An 18,737-nucleotide genomic window follows, 5' to 3' on the forward strand; every position below is an offset into this window, starting at 1 on the left:
ATGGTGAGACTTCTGTTTCCAACATGGTACAGAAGCACTGAAAACACAAAGTGCCTTGGGCTTCCTGCGACTTCAACTAGTCCACAGCTGTTCTCCGAACCCTTTCTTATTAGAAAATACGCGTTGATGGGTCCACTTTTGCTCCTGCAGCTTGCAACTGTAATCCTTACGGCACGGTGAACTTACAGACCAACTGCAATCAAGTAACGGGGCAGTGTGAGTGCCTTCCGCACGTCACAGAAAGGGACTGCAGCTCTTGTCAGCCTGGCTTCTACAACCTGCAGAGCAGACGGGGCTGTGAGAGGTGAGCTGTGTCCCACTGCTCTCAGCTTGTCACAAGAACTCTTTGGGGGAAGCTTAGGAGAGCAGTGGTGGCAAAAAAGGGGCCTATAACTCCTTCCCAGAAGATCAGTATGGTGGCACCCTCCCTTCATATACCTACTTAAAATCCCACCTTTTCTTTGAAGACATTACTTAACCTTTTAGTCCCTCTTCCTTCATAAACTGCCTTAATAGCTACACTTTGGCCAGTTCCCCCCTTCCCTTGCTTTTTCCTAGGCTGATAATAATAACCGGCTGAAATTTTGGGACATTGCTAATTACTATTGCAGGTGGCAGTAACTACATTGTAGGTCTGTTTCTGTGACCCTGGGGTGGATCTCAATCCAGTTCTTAGGAGGGAAGAAGTTGCTCCTCAAATAGTAGACTAGCATTTAGAAGGCTGCCTTATTGAGCTAGCAGTCTTCCACTTTGTGAGAGTTTTTTGGATGTGTCTAAGGCTTATATTTTTATGGAAAGCAGGCAAATGGACTTTATCTTGTATTTCATATTGGCACTTTTTGATGCAGCATTATTTCAGACTTCTCATGGCGAATGTGACTTGCATTGCGCTGTACCCAAATCAAACATGATGGTCATGTGCAGTCTTACTGCTTTAACTATGTGCCTTAATGCTAAAAAATGTGTCCTTTTTCTTCTTCCTCCTCCTCCTCCTCCTCCTCTGGTAGGTGTAACTGCCATCCCTTGGGTTCCACTAATGGCCACTGTGAAATACAGACAGGGCAATGTGAATGCCAGCCAGGCATTACTGGGCAGCGTTGCGAGAGATGTGAGGCAAACCATTTTGGATTTGGTCCTGAAGGCTGCAAACGTAAGCAAGGGGGCAGGGAACATGGTTTTTCTTTCCCATCATTTTCTCTTACATTTGTTTATCACCATTTTTTCTTCTCTGTTGAAAATGTGTTTCGTTGCTCACCACTATTCGTGTGTTTATGGACTTGGACATCACAAGAGGCTCTTTGCGTCACCCTCCCCATTTTTTTCTTTTGTCTGTCTGCTTCCTGCATGTTGTGTGAGTTTCAAGTCTATTGAGGATGTTTTTTGCAGTTGTGTGAGTCTTAACTTTCTCCCTCTAGGGCATTATGATTGCATATACTTGTAGACCATCTGCTGCTCGTTGTCATAAACACTTGCTCTGAGTTTTGTCCCAGAACTGACCTGTTTTCTGGCTGTTACACTCCTACGCCTCTACTCTGGAATGTGGCCTTTAGCTGCTAACTTGAGCTTGAGAACATGCAAAGTGTGTCAGATTGGGACATACATTCCTACTTATCTAAACCCTCCCATCTCTGGTTCCCTAATATCTCAAATGTAAAGTGAATCTAAGCGTTGGTTTGATACAGTGCCCCAGTGAACATGCATCTGTGGTTCCCTGCAAACCGTGGCTTGCAGATTGGAAGCTGGCCTCAGGAGTATTGCTGTATTCCCACCTTCCCTCTGCAGAGCTGTCTTCCCTTTGCAGCATTATCCATAGTTTTATGTTGAATAAGTAAACATCCGATTGAGAGATGAAAATCATTGTTTGGAAAGTGCTTGGGACCCAGTATTTGTGTTGGTGAGCATATAATGCTGATTCTGCCTGGCAAGGAGAGGTTAGAGAATAGGGAAGGAAGGGGGACAAGGAGGCATTCATTTCAGTTTGCAAGCCATGATTTCTGGGGAGCCACCATTTGACCTACTGCATGTGCACAGCTCTGCTGGCAAGTGTCACTTGAAGTGTGACTACGTCTACAAGAGTAGAGAATTTGTGCCAAGCTTTTTGCATAGTTAAGCATGAATGGATTTCGTATTATTAAGGTGTGACATGAGAAGCAGACCTCAAAGCTCCTTCGTAGGGTCTTGTTCTTGCAAACAGCAGATGAGGTGGTAAGTCTATGTTCGTAAGAATGTAATGCTTACTAAATGAGTAGCTGTTTTAGTTTTGCTAGTAGCTCAATGTCTAAGTGCATTGAAAGATGCAAAATTATGTGGTTTTGCCTACCATTTTCATCTTGCAGGTGTATGTTGTATAATATGTACGTTTGTAGATCACCCAGAAATACTCTCTCACAGCCCAGATGGAGCAAGTAAGGCTCACTGAGGTCCATGGGCAGAGTTTATATGTAAGTTTGCACACTTGCATCTTGATATTAAAAGACATATCAGATATGGGATATTAACACAATACCTTTCGAAAAAGTCTTTGCTTCGCAGACCAGACAAATCCCATCATCACTGGTATTTTCACAGAATGGACACACCTTTCAAACCTCCACCTTTTTGGCCCACTTTTGCCCTTAGGCGGGATGAAAGTGTGTGCTTATTTGGATCAGCATAGAGTACTGACATGCACACTGGGTTTCTCTTGGTCTTAATGAAAACCGGACTTGGAGGCATCTACAAAATGAGAAGCAGGCTGAAAGAAAAAGTTTGTTGCTTTCTTTGCTTTGTGTCGAGGACAAAGTTGACTTGGAAGGTTGTGCTTACACTTGAAGGAATAGCCACAATGCCATACAACCTATTTCATGTGATAATGAGCACACCAATAATTGGTTAGATGGGTCTTTCACAAAAGGTGCGAACTAGCAGATTTACTCACAATTGATCCCTTAGGCTTCAGCGAGTCTTAACTTGCTCAAGCTGAGCTATCATGAAAGTGATTGCAAACTTTCATATGCATACGACTTACAGATCCAGTCAGCTGTAGTCATAAATGTACAGTTTCCACATCACACTAGACAACAAAGATTCCTTTATGCCTTAAAGACCTACAAATGTTAGTTTTGTTAATCCTGTGGCACTTTAAAGATGTTCGTTGGTCTTCAAGGTATAACAAAACTGTTTAAGTTCGTCCTGAAATATATTCATCCAAATCCCCTTTTCTCATTTTCCTCTTCCTCATAATTATTTTTAAATCTTGTCTTTCTGCAGCTTGTGACTGTGACCCTGAAGGTTCTCGATCTCTTCAGTGCAAAGAGGATGGCCGCTGTGAGTGCAAAGAAGGTTTTGTTGGGAACCGCTGTGACCAGTGTGAAGAGAACTATTTCTACAATCGATCTTGGCCAGGCTGTCAAGAATGCCCTGCATGCTACAGATTGGTGAAAGATAAGGTCAGGCTTGTAAAACTGTGTGTTTTTGTCAGTTCAGCTAAGTTTGCAAATCATGGTTGTAAATGACCTTTGGTTGTATTAATCATATTTTGTTTGGGTGGTCATGTAATTTATTAACCTGGAGAAATGAAGGGAGAGGGGGACATTGCTCCAGAGAGGGGAGAGTAGTGGGAGGAAAGCCCATTCTCAAGGCTGGCTCCAGATTTACAGCCTGTTGATCTGCACTGGCTGCGTTTGTACATTATGCTGAGCCATGTTTTTTTCTCATCATGGAGTCATTGCACAGATGAGCAAACAAGCCATGGCTTGCTTCTCCAAAACTTGGTTTGTTTTCCAGCTGCTTTGCCTTGTGCCTCTATCTTGGCAAGCATGTGGCGTGGGGTAGCTAAACAAACAATGCTTAAGAAGGGCTGTTGGATTTGGAAGTAATGCCAAACCATTGTTTTAAGCCACGGCTTCACATAGTGGTTTGTTGATAGAAAGCAAACCATGGTTAAGTCAGCTGGATTGAGTTGGGTTTGAAAGTCTCTTAAAATACACACTTCCAAATGTGTAGGAGCCAGAGGATGATAATGTACCAATTTGTACATAGTCTGGGATGTGTGGATAAGGTCTGTTTATGTTAGAATTTTCAAAATGCGAGTTCTCCAAATAGCCCTAATTGCAAGGCAAGGGGAGCGTGGTGCAGACCTCTCAACACCTTGTCTTTCTTGACTGCTTTGACCTGTCCAGAGGGGATTGACTAGTTGGGTCCAGTGTGCGGCGAATGCATCACACCGTTGTGCAGGGTGTGGGGTTTTCTCCCCTTAAAAAGGCAGTGACAATCCCCCCCACCCCGCTTCCTCAAAAAAAGTCCACAGTGGACCCATAACTTTTATTGCAAAGTGTTCCTTGGTTTACAATGCAGCTTCAGAAGTTGTTGGAAGATACCAGTTATATCACCCAGGCATTTGGAGAAGTCTGCCAAATTGTTATCCATCCGGTTGAGTTTAACTGCTTGTTCTTTTAATATGTTCTTTAATATGTTAGGAACACTGTCAAAACCTTTGCAGATTATTTCCCACACAAGCATGAGTACTAAAAACTGGCAAATACGACAACCTTAGGCTTCTCCAGCTTAATTGGAAACATGTGCTAACACAGAGAGATTGTCGCCATGTGAAGTCCTATACTTAATTGTAGAGAGAGATCTGTAGATGAGGACTGAGTGATTCCTACTGGAGTCTCAAACACTTGGCAAGTGGAAACATCTTTCCTCATCCCTCCTTTCTGTCATTTCTGTTTAGGTGGCAGAACAGCGGGAGAGATTGCAGGAGCTTGAAAATCTTATAGCCAACATAGGAACAGGTGAAGAAACTATAACTGATCAGGCTTTTGAAGACAGGCTGAAAGAAGCTGAACGAGATGTCATGGACTTGCTTCAGGATGCCCAAAACAGCAAAGGTGGGGGGGACAGATTTCTTTCTGAATACCCTTGTTTCCCCAGGATTGTCGCATGTTATTGATTGGGCTTTTGTATTTGGGGTGGGGGGTTTAGTAATTCTGTCACTGCAGCAACTGAGGAGCTGAGATTGTCGCTCCCTAGCTGTTCCCCAAAGATGTGCTGCATTTGTTTCTGCTTCTAGAAATTATGTTCCATTGGGATAGCTCAGCTGATAGAGCATGAGACTGTTAATCTCAGGTTCATGGGTTCGAGCCCCACATTGGGCAGTAGTTTCCTGCATTGCAGGGGGTTGGACTAGATGACCTTCACGGTCCCTTCCGACGCTGCAATTCTCTAGTTCTGTGGTTTCGCCACGCTGGGATCATATGATGAGGTGGGCTAGAAATTCTCTTACAAATAAATTATAAATAAATATTTCAAAAGAGATGTGATCTTCTGAAAGTAATAACATTGAAGTAGTTAGGTTTTAGTGTTTGATGACGATAGCAGTGGTGTATTCTTTTGTGATTAAAAATGGAAACCAAATTTAAAAGTCTCTTTCCTAAAAGTTTAATCCAAAGTATACAGGTTCTTTTTCTGGATTTCCCAAATCAGAAAATAGCTTAATTTGTTCAACAAGCAATTGTGAAAGAATTTTGTAACTCAAAGCAGGGGTTTCCAGGGGTCTTGGTGGGGTTTTTTTGGGTTTTTTAACTCCACCCTGTGTGCAGTAGAAAGAAGCTGTACCATGGTTCCTGTCATAATTTGTTATCTGCAAGTGTTTTGTCCCTGCCCAAAGGAATGTTTAATCTGAAAGTGAAAGAGTGAAAGATAGTGAAAGAGACAGCTGGGGAGAAAGGAAAGGGTAACAAGGGATGAATATAACCAACTACAGTTAAAACTTTGTGTCAGTCAGGGATTAGGAAGAACCAAGGGCTTCATGAGAAGAGATGAGTTCAGAGGAAGAACTTGAAGAAATTCTGGTTGACGCTCTGCTTTTGCTGTGTGTGGTCCTAATTGAGAAGTGCTGCCCTCTTAAGAACACCTTTTATTGATTTTAAAGTTCACCTCCATGAAGTTCCTCTCTAAAATCCTCTGCCCAAGATTCTTTCAGTTTGACCATTTCCATATCCTTGGGAAATGCCCAAATGCTGCCAAAGTCTTGGGAGTTTTTGCAACCACCTTTCTTTACATTCCTGTTCACACTTTTTTTCCTTTTTTTTTTTTTTTTTTTTAGTAAAAGCAATTATCAGTAAAAGCATGTGGACACAATGCCTTATTCTTGTTCATGCATCATCTTTTTGTGCAATTAGTTCAGTCTGTACATGTTGCTTGGCTTGGTCTGTTCCAGATGTAGACCAGGGCTTGATGGATCGCTTGCAGGAGATCAACAGAACTCTGTCCGGCCAACTTGGTCGGTTGAGGAACATCCAGAACACGGTGGAAGAGACAGAGAATCTGGCTGAGCGGGCCCAAGCCCGGGTGGACAGCACACAGGAACTGATTGAAACAGCTTCAGATATGCTGCAGAGAGCAAAGGCGGCAGTTGCTAATGTGGTGAGTGGTTCTTGTGTTCCTTTTTGAAAGAGCTAAAATTACTGAATTTGAGTGCCTTGAATATTTGAGATATTGGCAACCTTGTGCTGAGTTCCTCTTTCTCTCTCTCAAATGTTGAGTCACGAATAAGTGTTTTCTTGGGCCTCACTGTGTATTTCCATACCTACACAGACCAGGGGAAGAGGGAGAACCACACAAGACTTGCCTGTATCAGCAAGGGCCCCATATTTCTCACCGTGTCTAGCTCCAGGCAGTACTTTAGACCCAGTCGTAATCTGAGAAGGCAAGTAGCGACTGCTCATTTGTTTAAAAATATAAAAGCCCTTAAAAGTCTGTTTGGTTCTTCTCCAGTCTATTACTCCACCAGAATCAACCAGCGACCCCAACAACATGACTCGCCTGGCAGAAGAAGCCCGCCAGCTGGCTGCTCGGTAAGGCCCATGGCATCTTTAGCATACCTTCTGCACTTTTAACTCTCTTGGTGTTGGTGAATACCATGCGCTTCCTTCATGAAGGATCCCACGTGATGGAACCGCCTCCTCATGGAGGTTCACTCGTCCCACTCCATGATTTATTTTTGCCAGCAAGTGAAGACCACTTTCTTTACACAGGTATTTGAGGAAGGAGATTGAGCAGAAATTGAGAATTTTTAGGACAGCTGCCGGTTGTACTTTTGGACTGATGGATTAGCTGCTTTGTGATGGTGCTGCATTTTAGCCTGTTTTCCTTGTTTTCTCCATTTGTTCTGAGCATGGAAAGGGCAGTTTTATAAATGTAATAAATAATATAGCAACACATTGTCAAGAAACACAAGGCTGCCCCTCCTCAAGTCACTTTCATCTTCCCCTCTTGCAGCATACTTTAAGATTACACCTACCACCCTCCCTTTTACTGTTCTTCACACTTGAACCACCAGCCCAGCCCCTCTCTCCTTTGGGGGAACTGTTCCCTCCCTGCTCCCATTCTATCCCCCATTTGTTCTTAGCTTTCCATTTTGCCCTAAGGTGAATAGAACAAGGGAGGCTCATAATGGAGCAGTCTCAGCATAGCCATAAACTGCTTGAATGGCGCTGCTTCTAATTATTTAACTGAGGGTTGCATCTTAACAAGGCATATTTATCTTTTCTACAGTACTGAATGCACAGTGCATACTTAAGCACTGTTTAGGTTACAAAGGGGTGCTTGCATGTATAAATAGCAGATTCTACTTTTGAAATGCATGGTGTGCAGTTTCTCATTGTGCTTCTTTTAAGGAGAAGAAAAACCTACAAAAAGCATACATTAAAGCATAACTAATGTGTTACGTATATACCGGTATTTTGTGTATGTATATCTGTACGTAAATTCAAAATGCTTTGTAAGAACTGGCCCTGAAGGGTGCAGTCTCGGCCAGATAAGCGAGTATATTACCTGTCTGCTCAAAGCAAGTATGCCATCAGTTTGTCCTCTTCCCCCACCTTCTGTTCTGATAACACTGGCAAGTATCTGCTAGCTCAGTCTGTTGTATGTCTCTTTCCTTCCCCTCCCCACCCCGTTCCCGCTTTTATATTAGTCACTTCCTGTTTGAACAGTCTTGTTGAGTAATGGGAAAACAGGCAATTATTTGGGAGAGACCAGGATCTGAATCCCCTTACATGAACAGAGACTGTTGGTTAACCAACTCACAAAACAATGGAAGTCCTTCATCCACCACAGGCCCATGAAAAGCTGGAGTGCTTCAACCACTTCTTTAAGTTCCTCCCCTTTTAATTTTAATCTGGGTTCTCTGAATCTTTCCCTCCCACGCACCCCTTAAAGAAAAGAAAAAAAACTAGCTGGAAAACAGTGGGTTTCTACAAGCTTTTGAAAGAGAGCTATTGTGTCAGTCCTTTGCGAGAAGTGGAGAGGCAGCCACCTCTAGCTATTGTGAATGGCCAGCCAGTGGCATTGACAGCATGGATCTTTGACACTTCTGAAGAGGAACGGGAGGATCCAGGAGTCATGCCTCTACTCCTGCCTGCCTCTCCTATGTTGTGCTGCTACTTGGCTAGAGAATACACCAGCAGAAAACATGGAGTATTGTCTTTATGCAGCAGCACACTTGAGGTGCACTTGACCAAGAGGCTGGCTATTGCTGTTTTAGGAATAGGCTGTGTTGGCTACATTCTCAGGGACAATTCAGGCAGTGTTCCTGAAACTGAAGATTTATGGCATGTTTTAATTCTCTTTGAAAATGATGCCTAGGGTCTAACTCCGACTATAATGTTTGGAGAGAAAACAATGGCGGTTCTCTAACCATTTCGTTTTGCTCTCTAGGCACAAGCAAGAAGCAGATGACATTGTTCGTGTAGCTAAAGAAGCAAATGATACGTCGACACAAGCATATAAGCTGCTCTTGGAGACACTGGCAGGGGAGAATCAGACCATGAATGACATTGGTGACCTTAATAGGAAGTAAGTATGAAGTGAAGACACAAATTGAGATGCTTTATTTTTAAAATGTTTCAACTGTCCAACATGCTGCAGTGATCATAAGAAGCAGAATAGCTAAAATAGTTACTGTTTATGCAAAAACAGATGACAGGAATTTATATCCAGGAGCCTAAGGCATAAAACCTTTATCAGTATTAGGCTTAGGGAAGTTTTTATGTGCACATACGAAGCGTATATCTACAATTGTAAGGTGTGAATGAGACCAAAGTGTCTTTAAAGAAATATGGTTCATTCACATACATTCCAAGGATTTACTGTAGCTCCCCATTCAGTGTACAGTTTGTGGCATACCTGGATTTGCTACTGCTATTTGTGTGGAATGGCCTTGCTAGATGCAGAACTAGCAACGAAGGTGCAGGGTTAAAAGCTAAAGGATGTGGAGCTGGCAAAGCTGAAGGGGAAGATTCGGAATCGCCGTGATGAACTGTTCCAAAAGGATTGGGGCAAATTTATACTTTATATGAAAGAAAATTGCAAACAGTTGAAAACGTTTGTAGGTTTAAGTTGAAATGTTTGGTAATGGGAAATTAAGAAGCTGATTTACTTATAAGAAGGTGATTGCTTTAAGAATGATATAAGGTAAAAAAGTGAAACATAGGAATGTGAAGAAATTGATAAAGTGATATGGAAGTCTGTTAAAGGGAGGGAAGGAGGTTGATGCTTTATTTAAGTAATGCTTTAAGTTATAAATTCTTTGATTTTTGATTCTGAAATGTAATAAAATATGGAAAACTTAATAAAAATTATATTAAAAAATAAATAAAAGCTAAAGGATTAAAACAAGGCGGCATTAAAGAACTTAAAAGTTTGGCTGAATACAGCAGTTTTAACTTGGTGCTGGAAATGGCAAAGTTCAGTTATCAGATATGCTTCTTTTGAGGAAACTGACCTGTACTCCTAGGGAAGAGAAACTCAGATTTTAGTTCTCATAACTGGAGTCCTGGTTCAGACACCCTCTCCACACTCCGCCACCACCCCAAAGATCAATTTTAAAGCATGGGTCAGGGCCAGGCCACTTGGGGATACTTAAAATGACCTGTGCCTTTTAAATGGAAGCTGACTGGTTGCTTGTTCAGCTGTCCATCCATAGGTGCAGTGTATTCCCGGCCAGTTTCAATATTTAATTCAGTGATTTGTGTGTATTTGCATTGAACTGTTTAATTGTTTATCTGAAAGCATCTCTGAAATTGTTTATCTGAAACCATTGGTATCTGAAGAAGCGTGCATGCACACGAAAGCTCATACCAATAACTAACTTAGTTGGTCTCTAAGGTGCTATTGGAAGGAATTTTTTTATTTTGTTTTGACTATGGCAGACCAACACGGCTACCTACCTGTTACTGAAAGCATCTCTGATTAACTTTATTAGAAAGGCTGCCCTATGCTGCAAAACCATTGATCCATCAAGTTCAGTATGATTTGTTCTGACTGGCACCAGCTCTTTTTAGTCTTTTTAGACTGCTCCAGGCACCAGTCTTTCCCAGCTCTGTTCCCTAAGATCTAAGTTAAAAGATGTCAGAGATTAAATGAGGGACTCATTTGCGTGCAAAAGTTTGTTCAGCTACTGAGCTGCAGGCCCTTTTCATCTGCTGCAGCCATACCCACCTACCCACTCCTTGAGCACAGGACCTGTTGCATCCAAAGCAGAAATAGTACCTTGAGCCAACAGGCCAAAGAGGAACAATAGTAAGGTTGTCTTTGGTTCCTAGGTATAACCAGGCAAAAGACATTTCCCGAGATCTAGAAAAGCAGGCAAACAAAGTCCATGCAGATGCTGAGGAGGCTGGGAATAAGGCCCTGCAGATCTATGCCAACCTCACCAGTCTGCCATCTATAGACTCTGAGGAGCTAGAGGTATGTTTTTTATTGTCATCTTACTATTTTTGAAATATATACAACAACCAAACATAGTCAACACTAGCAATATCATGGCTGATCCCTAAGGGGGATAGATTTCAAAGGTGCAATAGGACATGTATATTCATTTTTAAAGTTCTTCAGTCCAGAAAGTGTTTCCACAAGTTATAATGCATTCAAGATTATCCCATTGCATATAAGAAATGAACAGCTGCCAGGTGGCATAGGACATCGGATCCAGTTTGCCTCTGGCCACCCCTATTTGGCAAGTCAACTTTTCTACAAGTGCAACTATTCTTGTGTCTTCTTGGAGTCTTGATAAGCTAGTTGTGGTGTGGCAGCATGTGGCTATCTCCAAACATGCTGCCATAATCAGTAAAATTAGCATCACTTTATAGCTTGTGTTGATTAAGAGTAATCTAAAAACACCTAATAAAAGGAGACAGGTTGCATCTCTTTCCGAGCTAGAGATATGCTGAGTTGGGCTTTGTGTAGAGTTTGTTGGAAGAGCTTTAAAGCACCAATAAAACTGAAACTTCTTTAGCTTTTGTAGGTGACACCAGAGATAAATGGTTCAAGCTGTTGATGTCAGCTAAGAGATTATTTGTTTAATGCTTTTTGAAATACTTATATTTGTGTTGAGGCACTTCTGGGTACTTCAGGATGTGCTGCAGATAGCACTGCGGTATCTGATCCTGGTTTGAGGTCTTTTAAAGGGTGGTTTTGATCCAGCTCATCAGATACCATGTTTGTAAATTCAGACCCTTGGAAATGTGCCATAAAATGTATAATACACAGTCGCTGCATTCACAAAAGCCATTTCTCTTCCTGTTTTCTCCATGTGCAGAATGAGGCGAATAAGATCAAGAAGGAAGCCAGAGAACTTGATCAACTCATTAACAGGAAGCTGAAGGATTATGAGGACCTAAGAGAAGACATGAAAGGGAAAGAGCTGGAAGTACAGAACCTTTTGGAGAAGGGCAAGACTGAACAGCAGGTCAGTTCTACTTGTATGTAAGCTCTTGCCCTGACAAAAGCCATAAATGCAGGTTAAAACAGGGGTGGCTTAACTGCTCTCAACCTTTGAAAACTTGTGTTAACCAATTCATGGAGAGGTATGGTGGACACATGTTTAGGGCTTTTTTTGATCATGTGTTCTGCACCATGCGCAGGACAGAGCTAGGTGCAAAGTGTTCATGGAGAGACAGCATGGGCCCCAGAGCCTGGGGAAAATGGCCTGGAGACGAGGAAAGGACGGGGGGAGAGAGAGTAGGCAGTAAGGGAGAAACAATTTGCTGTAAAAGGCAAGTGAAGGTTTTAGTGTCCAAGCCAAAAGAGACCATAGTGGTGTGAATACACACCTGTTAGTAAAGCAGAATCAGCAGTCAAAAACAGAGTTGGGACGGATGAAGGACCTTTCCCATTCTTTAGCATCTTTGTCCTTAAAATATATGAACTGTTTTAAAAGGTTTAGATTTTGTTCTTGTGCAAATGTACTTTCCAACCTATACTGTTTAACTTCCTTGTAAGCTGCTTTAGTCACATGATAATCAGAGACTCTTAGGGTCAGTATGGTTTAGAGGCCACTTCCTCTGTTGTGTCTGATTACATCCTCCTTGAAATCCACTGAAGAAAGAAGCATTGTCAGTGGCTCTGTCCTCTCTGCTATAGAACTCACTCCCACTGAAGACTCACGAAATCCAGGCCTGAGTGTATTTCAGAAGCCTTGCAAAGCTGCCTTGTGGGGCTAGAATTAAGGTGGGGAAAGCTTAGGAAAATTTCACTGCTTTGCTAGGGACTTGACTCCTGCCCCTGCCCCTTTGGGGAAACATTGAAGCTGATCAGAGTGGGAGGGGTACAAATAGAAGAACAACAACAACTCTCAGACTGTGGCAGGAATCCACCCAGCACTCATGGGAAAATGTGGTGTGATCTCTTAGAGTAATCAAGTGAAACTTTTAACACATGGCAAGATAAAAGTCTGTAATTTTATTAAGACAAGTTACTTGTTGTTTAATGTTGTTACAATTGTTTTCTCAGAATTTGTCTTCTGTACCATGAAGATAAATAAAAGCAGTATTTTTTTAAATAATAATAATAAACTTCAAAACGACCTTGACAGATTAGAGAACTGGGCCAAAACAAACAAGATGAACTTTAACAGGGAGAAATGTAAAGTATTGCACTTGGGCAAAAAAAAAAAATGAGAGGCACAAATACAAGATGGGTGACACCTGGCTTGAGAGCAGTACATGTGAAAAGGATCTAGGAGCCTTGGTTGACCACAAACTTGACATGAGCCAACAGTGTGATGCAGCAGCTAAAAAAGCCAATGCAATTCTGGGCTGCATCAATAGGAGTATTGCATCTAGATCAAGGGAAGTAATAGTGCCACTGTATTCTGCTCTGGTCAGACCTCACCTGGAGTACTGTGTCCAGTTCTGGGCACCACAGTTCAAGAAGGACACTGACAAACTGGAACGTGTCCAGAGGAGGGCAACCAAAATGGTCAAAGGCCTGGAAACGATGCCTTATGAGGAACGGCTAAGGGAGCTGGGCATGTTTAGCCTGGAGAAGAGGAGGTTAAGGGGTGATATGATAGCCATGTTCAAATATATAAAAGGATGTCACATAGAGGAGGGAGAAAGGTTGTTTTCTGCTGCTCCAGAGAAGCGGACACGGAGCAATGGATCCAAACTACAAGAAAGAAGATTCCACCTAAACATTAGGAAGAACTTCCTGACAGTAAGAGCTGTTTGACAGTGGAATTTGCTGCCAAGGAGTGTGGTGGAGTCTCCTTCTTTGGAGGTCTTTAAGCAGAGGCTTGACAACCATATGTCAGGAGTGCTCTGATGGTGTTTCCTGCTTGGCAGGGGGTTGGACTCGATGGCCCTTGTGGTCTCTTCCAACTCTATGATTCTATGATTCTAAATGGCCTAAATGGAAATTCAGTAGAAACTGTCTGTGCATGATACACGCTATATGAAGGCATTGTAGAGAGAGGCAGAGAGCGTGTGGATGACCTGCTGTCTTGTGTGTGCTTGCACAGACTGCTGATCAGCTTTTGGCTCGAGCAGATGCTGCCAAGGCTCTGGCTGAAGAAGCCGCCAAGAAGGGGAGCAACACCCTCCAGGAGGCCAATGACATTCTCAGCAACTTGAAAGGTAGGCGGCAGCATGACTTCCTGATGAGTCAATTTGCAGAATGGCAGGCTGACCTCCCTGAGTGACTCAGCCCTCTCTTGGGGGGGAAGTGGGCCAGAATCAGAATATGGTTCCACAGGACGCGTTTTCCTATTACTACTGACTGTACTGCTGTAATCATGTCAGTATTATCCCAGTGAAACGTGTATGTTCAGGACTGAGCGTACGCCCTGATTTTGTGGAAGTGCAGAAGTTAGCTTCCTGGGAGAGCCATATGTCAGTGGTGTGAGCATATGCATGGAAACCTGGAGGGCAGGCTTCGTAACTGGGCACAGATTTGAACTTTGGTCTCGGTCAAAAACTCCAACCACTGTAGCAGGATTCCCAAGGTGCAATACATTTCAGCCCTTGCACATGTTTCCTTCTGACAAATTTACTGTAGTCGTTTACATGACAAGACAGAAAAGGATAAGATAATCACTTGTGAGGATCTTTTGTAAGCCCCTCTGAAAGCTTCTCAGGGTCAACAGCTTATTATAAATGGGAGAGGGGGGAGACACCAGTTTCTTCTCACCCACTTGCATTCCAGCATTCGAAGACCTTTGATACAAAACAGTGTTTCATGGCGGGTCTGTCTGTCAGTGGCTGTTAGCGACAGTTGCTATTTGGACCTTGCCTGTTTGGAAGCAATATGCCTCTGAATATCAGATCCTAGGGACAAGCGGGGGGGGGGGGGGAGTGTTGCTTTCATGTCTTGCCTATGGGCTTCCCAGAGGCATTTGATTGACCACGGTTAGAAATAGAAGGCTGAGTTAGATGGATTTTTGTTTGATCCAGTGGGGCTTCCTTACGTTTCCCCCCCCCCCTCCAGACTTCGACAAGAGAGTGAATGATAACAAGACTGCAGCTCAGGAGGCTCTAAGGAGAATTCCTGCCATTACCCAGACCATCTTGGAGGCCAACAATAAGACACGGCAGGCGGAACTGGCACTAGGCAACGCTGCTGCGGATGCCAGAGAAGCAAAGAACAAAGCTGCTGATTCTGAGAGAATTGCTAATTCTGTGCAGAAGGTGAGCCTTGTGCATCAGTGGTAGAGTACATCCTTTGTATAAGGCTCCATGTTCGATCTCTAGTGAATACTGGGCTAGCTGGACCATTGATCCGAAGCAACATATTGAGGAGCTTCATTTGTTCAAAAGTATTTTTTGGTGGTACAGTTTTTCCTGAATTATCTGTCTTCAGACCACAGATGTGAATAACATGTCTGAACAGTTCATGAAATGAACTCTCAGGACACAGAATACTAGCATGTCAGGGCAAAAGTTCCCAACTTGCTGGTTTTCATGTGTGTGGAATTTACTTTCTCCATTTTCCAAACACACCATGCCTCCTGTTCACAGCCTGAAGTGGCAACAGCACTTCATTCACAGCCATTCACATAATTATTCTGCATAAATAGATCAGCTCTTGGCAATATGTAATAGACAAGAAGCTGTCTTTGATGAGACCAACGGCTGTTTTAGCATTAGTGGAAGTCAAAAGCTGACATTTCTCTACTGGCAAGCAGTTGGTAAAGAAGCCTGCTCAGTTGTCTTGCTCTTAATGCTGCCCAGAACAGAGAGAGCTTTCCTATAACATTAAAGGGCCAAATACCAGGGCAGGGTGTTCTTTCGTACCCTGTTGAGAAACACAGCTCAGTGGCAGAGCACACGATTTGCATGTGGAAAACCCCTGGTATTAATCCGTTGTGGCTCCAGGTAAAGATGGTTATGAAGGCTGGGAATGATCCCTGCATGAGTCACTAGAAAGGTACACCCTGGCACATTGGAACAAGTACTAGACTGTGTGGATCCACCGATCGGTCTAACTGTACGGGGCAACCTCACATAGACACATATAATCAATATTAGTACTTCAAATGAAGTTTTAAGATGAGGCTTTAAGAGCAGTGAAGGAATTAACTGGAGGGGAAACACGTACGAGTCTGCATTGACTTCATTTGGGTCTCAGGAACAAACTGCATGTATGTTTGGACCAACTGTGCAGGCTCTTCATCCTTTCATATATACTTGCTTTGTTCAGGTATTTTTATTTATTTTTTATATGGTTTTGGTCTCTGCCCGTTCTAGAATGCTGCTTCAACAAAAGCTGATGCTGACAAGACCTTCTCCACTGTTGCTGAGCTGGACAAAGAAGTGGGCGACATGTTGCAGCAGCTGGATGCAGCAGAGAAAGAGCTGAAGGCCAAACAGGAAAGCGCTGATCAAGATATGATGATGGCAGGAATGGTGAGTTACTTTGTCTGCTTCAAAAAAAACAACCTTTGATTTTGGGGGGTTAGATTGGCATATTGTTAATCTGCAATATCAGCATATACAGTGGAACCTCAGGCTAAGTACTTAATTGGTTCCGGAAGTCCGTTCTTAACCTGAACCGTTCTTAATCTGAAGCACACTTTCCCATTGAAAGTAATGGAAAAGTGGATTGATCCGTTCTAGACAATGAAAAATACCCCCTAAAACAGCAATTTAACACAAATTTTACTCTCTAACGAGACTATTGATCCATAAAATGAAGGCAATAATCAATGTACTGTACTATAAAATAAATAAGACAGTATTGTAGATTGAAAACAAAAAACATTTTTTCCCCTTACCTGCACTGATGATTGCCATTGTTTGAATGGGTTGACCATTTCTGCAGTCACACAATCAACCAGTAGCTGAACTGGGCTCCACACGATCCCCAAAACAATGGCAGAAGGCAGAGTCCCCCAGAAGTCCCCCAAATGAAGGAGCAAAGCAAAGACAAAGGCACAGGGCAGACTCACATAAACAAATCCCAAAATCCCTTGCAGAATCCCAAAATTTTCCACTCCCCCCCACAGGGTAGGTGGGCTTACCTGGCTAGGTGCCCCCCATCTTGCTACAGCTGGGGGGTGGGGCAAGGGTTGGTCAAGGGCTTTTCGGCCCAGGCTCACCTTTGTTTTCTTAATAGCTTCACTGCTCTTGGTCTTCATTAGGGAAGTGTTCCTTACCTAACTTTGGGGCTGGGATGCAATCTGCTGGGCATCCTGCAGATGTTGGGGCCTGGCTCCTGGCATTCGCAGAGGTCTCAGAGAGCTCCTGCTGCTAGAGCCCAGTCGCGGAGCCTCCGTAGGCCCTGCGGATGTCCAGGCTTGGCTCTGGGCAGTGGCGAGGCCTCCGAGAGCTCGGAACACTCACTTCTGGGTTAAAAACGTTTGTAACCCGAAAAAACGTAACTCGAGGCATTTGTAACCAGAGGCACCACTGTGTGTTGGTTTTTTTAAAAGAGACTTTACAAAACCCATGCATGGGTGCCTGCCCTTCAAAGAAGTCTCATGCCATTTGGAAAATCATTTCCTTCTTTTCTCTTTCCCATCCTCTCACCTTTGTCTTCCTGGGCGACTCCCTTGTCTTCCAGCAAAAATGACATTGCATGATGCTGCAGTGTTCGAGACAGAGTTGACACATGCATGCTCATTACTCAGTGACTTAGGTGTGTAGAGTTACTCACTGCAAATTAAACACCACAGGTAGTGTCTTATTAGCTGGTTCATTTGGTCAGCCACAAGTAATTGATATGGAATTACACACATGCATATGTGAATTCAATTGTAATATCCATTTGAATTTATTTTTTAATTCCCCAGGCTTCAGAGGCAGCTCAGGAAGCAGAAGCCAATGCAAGGAAAGCAAAGACCTCTGTTAGCAGCTTGCTGAGCATGATTAATGACCTCCTTGAGAAGCTGGGTATGTATCTTCAGCTGGTAAACTGCTAGAGAGATTGACCTTCTCACCCTGAATAGTGTGGCATTTGGGGTATTGCCTTGTGACGTGAATACCCCTTTCCTGTTTGTTTGTTCTTTCAAGCCATTGCTATACCTGGCTAACATAAGTTTGTGTAGCTGGGCACCTAGTCTAATAATTTTGTGGACTTACTCAAAGGACTTCACAAGAGACAAGGGCCCTGCAGGACTTGACATCTTTCCGCAGGGCCTGCAAGACAGAGCTGTTCCACCTGGCATTTGGTCAGGGCGCAGCCTGACCCCCTCCTCTGGCAATCTTTACAAAGCTTTAGTTTATGGTTGCCATCAATTTTGATTTTAATTCATTTTTATAATGTTTTATAATGTCACACTGTTTTAATGTTGTTAGCCGCCCTGAGCCCGGCTTCGGCTGGGGAGGGCGGGATATAAATAAAATTTATTTTTATTATTATTATTATTATTATTATTATCAATAAAATGCTTATCAACAATAGTGTACAGTGACTTGAGTTGACAAAGCTGAAATTATGATAAACAAGTGGGGCTTAATGTAAAACTGCACACATATTTATTTTACATATTAAGATATGTATCTGTCTGGCATCTGTCAGAAAGTCCATTCCCTGTATTCAATACAATCTGGCTTTCTAAAACAAAACCTAGATGGACAAATCTATGAATGTGCAATGACTGACTCCCACTCCCAGCACTGTCTATTGACTGCACCACATTGTTGTTTTACTCTTAGTGGCATGTTGTTGTGAGGGCAAAACCTGCCAGCTACCCCTGACAATGGGTGTCCAGGCCTCCACTGTCAGGGATTCCATACAGGGTAGTGATGTTTTTGTGTTCAAATCACCGAAAGTTGTACAGCACCCCCTTGGGAGCCCTTGCAGTATGCAAGACTTCACTCTGCAAATCGACATGCTTGCCAGGTTAACGGGTTCACTGATAGCTAGATTACCGTAGTGGGTGCATATAGCACTAGGGTGGTTCTGTCCCCGTTTGCTCCACTCGCCAACCCATCCACAGGACACTTTATTTGCTGAATTGGCTGCCCAGTCAA

The 18,737-nt window shown here is 43.1% G+C and overlaps 1 protein-coding gene across 1 annotated transcript in view; it reads left to right on the forward strand.

The window, feature by feature from the left end:
• The window catches only part of LAMC1 (laminin subunit gamma 1), a 127,312-nt gene that overhangs the window by 104,588 nt on the left and 3,987 nt on the right, over nucleotides 1-18,737 (forward strand). Inside the window, exons 15-27 of the mRNA XM_079981040.1 lie at nucleotides 151-304; nucleotides 1,008-1,150; nucleotides 3,250-3,428; nucleotides 4,715-4,871; nucleotides 6,203-6,408; nucleotides 6,760-6,839; nucleotides 8,704-8,841; nucleotides 10,590-10,734; nucleotides 11,585-11,734; nucleotides 13,787-13,901; nucleotides 14,752-14,951; nucleotides 16,011-16,169; nucleotides 17,555-17,654. Coding sequence (XP_079837166.1) covers nucleotides 151-304; nucleotides 1,008-1,150; nucleotides 3,250-3,428; nucleotides 4,715-4,871; nucleotides 6,203-6,408; nucleotides 6,760-6,839; nucleotides 8,704-8,841; nucleotides 10,590-10,734; nucleotides 11,585-11,734; nucleotides 13,787-13,901; nucleotides 14,752-14,951; nucleotides 16,011-16,169; nucleotides 17,555-17,654 — 1,926 coding nt within the window. The remainder of the gene's footprint in view (nucleotides 1-150; nucleotides 305-1,007; nucleotides 1,151-3,249; nucleotides 3,429-4,714; nucleotides 4,872-6,202; nucleotides 6,409-6,759; nucleotides 6,840-8,703; nucleotides 8,842-10,589; nucleotides 10,735-11,584; nucleotides 11,735-13,786; nucleotides 13,902-14,751; nucleotides 14,952-16,010; nucleotides 16,170-17,554; nucleotides 17,655-18,737) is intronic.

Source organism: Podarcis cretensis, assembly GCF_951804945.1.
Source record: "Podarcis cretensis genome assembly, chromosome: 6".
In the NCBI taxonomy this organism is placed as follows: Eukaryota; Metazoa; Chordata; class Lepidosauria; order Squamata; family Lacertidae; genus Podarcis; species Podarcis cretensis.